At 36.9% G+C, this 8,361-nt stretch overlaps 1 protein-coding gene across 1 annotated transcript in view; it reads right to left on the bottom strand.

Annotated features, from left to right (window-relative positions):
- The window catches only part of LOC110441473 (gamma-glutamyltranspeptidase 1-like), an 18,994-nt gene extending 14,599 nt beyond the window's left edge, over positions 1-4,395 (bottom strand). Inside the window, exon 1 of the mRNA XM_021484631.1 lies at positions 4,266-4,395. Within this exon, the coding sequence (XP_021340306.1) occupies positions 4,266-4,300 (35 nt within the window). The 5' untranslated portion in view covers positions 4,301-4,395. The remainder of the gene's footprint in view (positions 1-4,265) is intronic.
- Between the last annotated feature and the right edge of the window lie 3,966 nt (positions 4,396-8,361).

Here is an 8,361-nt window from a genome sequence, read left to right as displayed (position 1 = left end):
CCCTTGTTAAATTATAATGAGCAGTAATAATAAAGATGCTCACGTTTTACAGTATTTTTACTCATTCTCAGTTGACTATAATGTTATGATCCGTGCCACTGTTTTTATATATTTCTATCTATTTATTTTCAAGGAAAATAGCCTAATGTATTTTATTCATTTGTTTTGGCAAAATATTCAACAATGAAATAAACAAACGGGAGGCTTGATAATGTGAGTCAGTAGGTCCTGCTAATAACTCGTCTGCTCATAGAAAATTTCATCCTCTTCACCTGTCAGACGATAGCCAACATCACAGTAACACTGATGATGAGAAAATAGCGAGACTTTTTTTTTCACGCTGTGACTGACGGCAGCTAAAACCTAAAAAACTCATAGAGGGTGCAAATACTGCCACACTCTTAGTAAAGCAACACCAACTGGGTCGGAGGATAAATTAACGTAGAACTGCGAACTCAAAGTCAACCTTGTTAAAAGAAAGAAACGAGGTCCGGTTTGGGATTTTAAGTATTTGAATTTTTGATAGAGTGATAGATAAAAAATGAAGAATAAATCAATCAATAACATAAAATTTAGAAGTTCACATCGGTCTTACCAAGTATAAGAAACAATGCTTTATTTCGCCTATTTAAACATTATCGACATTGCTTTAACTGTTAAACGACCCATATCACAACGCACGTCCGTGCTATGGGGCGTCGGTGCTGCCTGTGTGTCCCCCCCTCCTTTTATGTGTCAACAACCGACGTTCCATAAAATATGTCTGAATTACTGATATCCGATATCTCCATAGGCGTTGCAACTAGTTCGGTTGTACAATGAACGATGTATACCCTTTTAAATAAGCATTCACTACTTTCAAAACGTCTCAAACATTTAACAAAAAGGGTGCAGTCTCAGTCGGGTTGTAGACAGGTACATTTGAAATAGGATCATTCTGTGGCGAGGCTAGGGCAATCTCATTATAACGTCTGTGAATTTACCTTAACTTATATAAAGCTATTCATCGACCGATCAAAACAAAGTATTCAAGGTCTAAATAGAAGAGCATACTCTAAAACATAGTATACGTCCGAGTGTTTTAATTTTGTCTGTACTCTTTAGCAAGTCTTGTGATTCGCCATATCACTAGGCATCATATTATGGTCCTTGTATATTGACTAGTTCGGTATATGTATCGTATTTAAGTTCGACCTGTCAGGCTTTTTTTATGTATTCTGTTCTCGTCCGATTTCTGTAATCGTACATCTTGTTTTAGTTCAATTTGTCTAGTTATGTATCTTGTTTTAGTTCAATTTTTCTAGTTATGTATCTTGTTTTAGTTCAATTTATCTAGTTATGTACATTTTGTATCTTGTTTTAGTTCAATTTGTTTAGTTATGTATCTTGTTTTAGTTCAATTTATCTAGTTATGTAACTTGTTTAAGTTCGATTTGTCTAGTTATGTATCTTGTTTTAGTTCGATTTGTCTTGTTATGTATCTTGTTTTAGTTCAATTTGTCTTTTTATGTATCTTGTTTTAGTTCAATTTGATTAGTTATGTATCTTGTTTTAGTTCAATTTATCTAGTTATGTATCTTGTTTTAGTTCAATTTATCTAGTTATGTATCTTGTTTTAGTTCAATTTTTCTAGTTATGTAACTTGTTTTAGTTCAATTTGTCTTGTTATGTATCTTGTTTTAGTTCAATTTGATTAGTTATGTATCTTGTTTAAGTTCAATTTATCTAGTTATGTAACTTGTTTAAGTTCGATTTGTCTAGTTATGTATCTTGTTTTAGTTCGATTTGTCTTGTTATGTATCTTGTTTTAGTTCAATTTGTCTAGTTATGTATCTTGTTTTAGTTCAATTGGTTTAGTTATGTATCTTGTATTAGTACAATTTGTTTATTTATGTACCTTGTTTTAGTTCAATTTGTCTAGTTATGTATCTTGTTTTAGTTCGATTTGTCTTGTTATGTATCTTGTTTTAGTTCAATTTGTCTAGTTATGTATCTTGTTTTAGTTCAATTGGTTTAGTTATGTATCTTGTATTAGTACAATTTGTTTATTTATGTACCTTGTTTTAGTTCAATTAGTCTAGTTATGTATCTTGTTTTAGTTTAATTTGTCTCCAAAAGAGACCAGGACCCTTGTTAGTCGATGTCTGTCCAGGTAGATATAGGACACTGTACCGGTGTAAATGACTGTGTGCATCACTATTAGCAGAACAAGAGTGAGAAATAAATTATATAAACCCGGCAAAGCTTCAAAATACGTGGGTGTTTTTCCCCTTATATCAGATTTGACAGTCCCCTTTCTGTGCCCCATACATGTACACATAATTTTGTCCAGGAGTTCGATGGTACACTTACTGACACTACATAGGTAAACAGACCTCTGTATGTAAGTAATATACCTATTATACTGAGTGTCGAGGTGCCCTGTAGATGTTTCGCATTAATCATCTACATTATGCATACATAAGTCATCTAAAGCGATTCAACAGTATGAAGCTGCATTCATAATGACGCATTTTCAAATTCAATATTTTGAACAACATTTTTTTAGGAACATGAATAATCTTCAGAATATAACATCGGGAGGTGATAATTTTAATACAAGAATATGAATACGCATATTTAATTTTTGAACGTAAATAATATACCGTAAAGTACTTTTAAGAAGTGAAGATGTATATTACTGACGTCACAGACAGCACGAGAATAACCCACAGGTTCGCGCACTTCACAATTAGGCTAACGAGTGTTGATTATCAGACACAAGTTCCTTTTACTTTTATCATTTTTCTACGTTAGTTCTTTTATTCATAAAATATTTGATTCAGAAAATAAATAGTTTTCATCGTTATTTATGTTGCTTTGTAATCACGGAGCAGGGTTACATGTGCTTATGGAATAGCCCGACAAATCTGCTTCGATAATGAAATGATGACGCTACGTCACCGCAGCGTCAAATAACACCCAGGAGTTTAATTCATCTTTTTGATTTGATGATGGCAACTGAAAAGTTGAAACCGTGTTATTATTGATGTGCGTGGTGTCATGGTCATACTTTTTACGTTCTGTTTCTCCGCCATATCTTAAAATCGTAATCGAAACATCTAGACATAAGTTTCCTGTTTCTGCAAATTTCTTCCGCCCGGCGATGGATGTCAACATATGAAAATAACGTACATCTGGTCTGTCTCACACAAACTAAGTTGTATTTGAGTAGACCTTTATTAGGGATTCCCCACTCATTCATCACTTTATATGTGTGTATACAATCCTCAAAGGAGAATAACTTGTTTTTGACACAGGTAAACCAGTTTTACTGTAAATATTCAGATTGAAAACGAGATTGCTTTTTATAGGTTTTCGACAGGACGCTTAAAACAATGTATTGGTGCACTTTCTTTTGAGTAATGCTCCGATTCGTGGCTAATTCAGCTCCTGAATGTCACCCGTCTTTGTTATTTAAAAGCCGTGCCTTCACCATTACCCAATAAGACGGAACTATATCGATGAACTACAGGTGTATGCATTTGTTTGGCTCGGTTATAACCGGAACAAGGACGTAAAGTCGCAGCAATCAATCAAGGTGTATGACCGCTGGAAGTCAACTTAAGCCCGGGCGTAGCTAGCCCTTGCTCTGATTGAGTCAGTTAGGAGCCTGTCCAGGGGAGGGACCGAGTAGGGCGACCAGAAGCCACACCCTAAACAGGCGGTAAAATGAATACACGAAATGTAAGATCTATTCGTCTCAGGGCCATTTTCCTGAGGGTAAATCGCATGAAGTAATTGCAAAATAGAGACATTCCACAATAAAATCATGTTTTAGTTGTATTACTTCGTATATATCAACATACATTTATTTGGAAGACACATTTAGTATGCCAGTGTTTTTGTTGTTGTTACTGTTTTTAATTTGGTCGCTACACCTGCGTAACAGCGTACCGACACCTGCGCACCTGTATTTATATAAATAGCGAGTTACAGTTGTATCCAACCCGAAACAGATTTAATTTGTTACCGGTTTACATATACATGTAAATGTTGATTTACATAACTCCGAATAAGTATTATTATATTCTCCGAACATATTGTATTCAGACATTATCTCCGTAACACTTGAAAGCTATATAACCTGTTTTCTGCATAGTACAAAATACAAAATGTACACCTGATCCAATTATTGTTATGAAAAACATGGCATATCCTGTAACATTCAGTAATGATCTCGTAAAAATAACATTTCAATATGGACACTTGTTAAATCCACTTACCTATCGCTTGCTTTTCCTTTTTCCAGATTGTACATAGCTATGCGTTACACACGCAGCATGTGTCAAGAAACATAATCATATAACCACATACATCGATGGGAGTGATATCAATGTAGGGCGAGCAGTGAGGCGTGTCATTTCATGTATGGACAAAATTATCACAAATACGCTGTTTCGATATGCAATGGCCAATACAGTACATACTTTAACTGTTTGGAAGGATGGAATTTAAAAAATGGAGTAGACAGGCAAACGTTGACGGGCTTTTAATGTTTTACGTATCTATTGTTTTGGTATGGTTGGCTCTTCCTCCTACAAGATAACCATTCGATAATACTTAGCCCCGATGTACATGCTCACCAGACAGTCACACGTTTAGATAACGTCACCTTGAAATGTGTGAAGGCAATTCATTCACTGAAGAAGTTTTAATACCCATATATATTGTCACATAGTTACAGTGTATGTACAATCTTTTGATTGTTTAGGCGATGTAATTTGTAAAGCTCAAAACTTGTTTGACAAAAAGATAAACTTGTATGTATTCTATGATTGTGTTGGCAGATTTATATCAAACTAACACAGTTTACCCCTGTTAGTGGTAAATGTCATTTGAATAAATGTAGGGATCTCCACTCCGGCAAGTCGAAGACCATACATGTATGTCATGTCATTTGGATGTAAAGGCCATTGATTGCCTTTTCTTCGAACTATTGAGTCAAAATACACGTCAAATACAAATGTCTTTTCAATCAGGGACTAACAGGTAATTTTGGAGAGTTTGTAGGGTCAAATGAAAGCTCTGATTTAGATCTACATGATTTATGCCTTTTTATCCCAATGAGCTACAGGTAAAATGATCGACAGCACAGTACCTGGTACAGTGATGTACCTATTTGTTTATATTTGTCGAACTAGTGTGTGTCCTACGGTAGAGCATTATTCCCATGTGGAACCATGTCTCTTGTCATCACGAGTAATAGAGCAAAGCGTATGTCGTGAAATACTGACCTTATCCGAATAGCGTCGTTGAGGATGTCACCCATATCTTAATAAACTGTGATTTTTATTCTGACCTCTGATACAATCTTCTTCATAATATGGAGAATATTAATGCCGCTTTCACTAGTCTTAGTAGTAGAGGTAAGATGATTCACATAATGAACAATGTTATCTGTTCTCAATGATCTTCGGTGCTGTTTAGTATGTTCAAATGTAAGGCAGCATGTGCCCAGTAACTTTGTGACAGGATTGTTATTTATGAGGCCCGGTCGGTGGTGTTATTTGATACTGTCATTAGTGAATAACCTATTTTGTTTATGTCTGATACGTAATTGCTTGCCACTTGTTATGGTCCTTAATACATTTTACCCTGTACCACATTTTCTGTCGTTGTGTTGCTTTATTACTCGTCCCAGATATCGACTATATAATGTGACGGAACCTCAGATAACGCCGACACAACACCGACTTCCGTCAGTGAGATCATCTTCGCAAGCCAAGTGTTCGTTTCGTAAATTTTCGTGCGGTGCCAATCGCTCGCATCCAATGAAATTGCGTCTTACGTATAGGGCTGTTGACGAAGGAAAACAGTAATTGCGACGCCCTGTACGGAAGCACGTTTTCGTTTATGTCAGTGTGTTTTGCTCCCCAAAAATAGGTGCACGATCTTTGGGGAAAATTCTTGAGTTTTATATCAGTTGGTGGAAATCCTTGACGACGTGCCACATGCAAATGATGACCTGGGAAAATATGTGTGCTGTCTTTGGATTGTTTCCATATTGCCGTGTCATTTATACTCCGCCTCGACATACACTTGATTTTGTCAACACGCCGATGGAGTGTGTATGTAACGGTCATTCTGATTGGTTAAACAAAAATGTGAGAAGAGCGATAACTCGGTATATCCGCTAGGTGGCAGTGGAGGGAATTATGAAAACACGGCTATATCCGCCAAGGGTAAGTGGAGTGTATACGAAGCGAATACTTGGCTAGCGAAGATCCAATGAGATGAAACCCGTATGGGTGAAATCATGTAGGCGATAAACCCATCAACCAAACAACCAACCAACCAACCAACCAAGTCAGCACACTGAACCTGTGTTGACCTCTACCATATAAAGTACACTCCTATTGCAACTGTACTGTCTGTAAGGACTGATTATATTTTGATAGAATCTTTCCCTGTGACGCTTGTCATTGGAGAAGATTACCTATGTGATATTCACATGTGAATACCCAGTGTTACCTGTGCATGGGTACTTAGGTGAATAGGGCACCTGCCTATGTGTGTAGTCATGCGCGAGTGGGCATGCCCTTTGCTATTACTTGATTGATTGATTGATTGATTGATAGGTTTTACGTCCGCTTCACTACCGGATGTATCGGTTATCCAGCAGACGAAGAACAGAAAGGAAAAAGAGTAGAAGGGATAAAGTGTGGAGTAAAGAGTAGAAGAGGGGGATAGATTAGATAAAGAGCCGTCTATCCTATTTATATTAACTATCTAGTTTTTGTGAGACGAATCTTATGCCTAATCATGCCTTAACCTAACACTCATTGTGAAGCATCACCAATTCTGGACCGGAAGTGAGGTACTGTGCCGCCGTCAGCCCCATCAGCCCCGCCTAGGTTTAAGAATTTGGTTTATGTATAAAATTTGGAAGTCCTTCTAAATATCTTAATAAAGAGACCCTACCTTTAAAATTTTGAATAAATTTTTCCTATCCTCTGAGTCGGCGTGTACGCGCCTGCTCTTTTTCGAAAAACCCAGAGGGATTTTTTCCGTGCGAAATTGGACAGTTCTCACACGGGCCACCATTTATAGTCCCATCCGACGGACTGGTTGTTAGTGATTAGTGTCATGCATGTGCTGAGTTGTTATTGTTTTTTTTGGTGTCCGTTCCTTGAATTCCTTTCTTCATCATTCTTCACTGATTATATACTTGACTGAACTTATACCAATGTCATCTTTCTTAGATACCTCGACTTGTCTTTCACTTAATTCTGCTCCTCGTTCCGACATTTCTAGTTTTTAGTGTATAGTGTGATTATTAGTATGGGAAAAGATGAAACACGTGGGGAGGGGAGGGGGGAGATTTAGTGCTAGGATTTGGATATAGAATGGATGGGAGTTGGGGGGGTGAGGGGGGTTGTAGGTTTGAAAGAGGTGCTGGGTGTTAGAAATGTGCTGATTGATGTATGGACCTATTCAGATGTTAGTTGTATGGACCGGGTTAGTGTTGGGGACGATTTGTGGGAGGGGGATGGATAGGTAGTTGGAGGATACTTGGTTGTTGTTGTATTTACTTTTATGTGTATAAGATCATGTTGCCATATGTTATATCTGATTATAGATTGTAATTGCTTGGATAGGGTGTTATATTACTCTTATTGGCTGTGTCAGATAAACCGATATTGCTATTACTTACTATAGTGTACCTATATACCTGCTGGTGTGCTACCTGACAGGCAGATTAGAGAAGGAGAACAGAGACAAGACATCAAAACAACCTCATTGACACACACAAGCCCAAATAATGGTATGTCACTGCAGTGATTGCTTATCACCTAGTCAACATTTGAAAAATACCCAATGTCACCTAGCCAACATTTTAATCTTAACAAACTGAGTAAACCTCAGTTATAGTCTGTGTCAGATATACTAATCTCTATTATAATATTTCTATGTAAACAGGTACAGTTATATTTTAGGTAGGTAATACTGCTCACACTATTAAGTCTGTTTATCATGAATTTGAAAATATATCAGTCATTTTACCATGGCCAATGCACAAGTACAGGTTGACTTTGTAGAGAATGGTAGAGGTGGCTATTACCTACTTCATGCTGGCTACAAATTTGCTATACGGACAAGACGGGATAACCGTGTTTATTGGAGATGTGTTTTACGGCAGTGTCCAGCAACATTTACAACCCTGGATAACATCCCAGTTGTATTTGGCACCAACATCACAACCATCCTCCTGATATTATTTCGCTAGCAGCTGACTCATTTATTGTAAATGTTAAAAAAGCGTTGTCGAGATGAAGTCAATGCTATCCCGGCAATATTTGAAGGGGAACTTGGCAATCC

Source organism: Mizuhopecten yessoensis, unplaced genomic scaffold, assembly GCF_002113885.1.
Source record: "Mizuhopecten yessoensis strain PY_sf001 unplaced genomic scaffold, ASM211388v2 scaffold715983, whole genome shotgun sequence".
Classification (NCBI taxonomy): Eukaryota; Metazoa; Mollusca; class Bivalvia; order Pectinida; family Pectinidae; genus Mizuhopecten; species Mizuhopecten yessoensis.
Note: the sequence above shows the minus strand (reverse complement) of the source record. Positions and strands in the feature narration are given on the sequence as shown.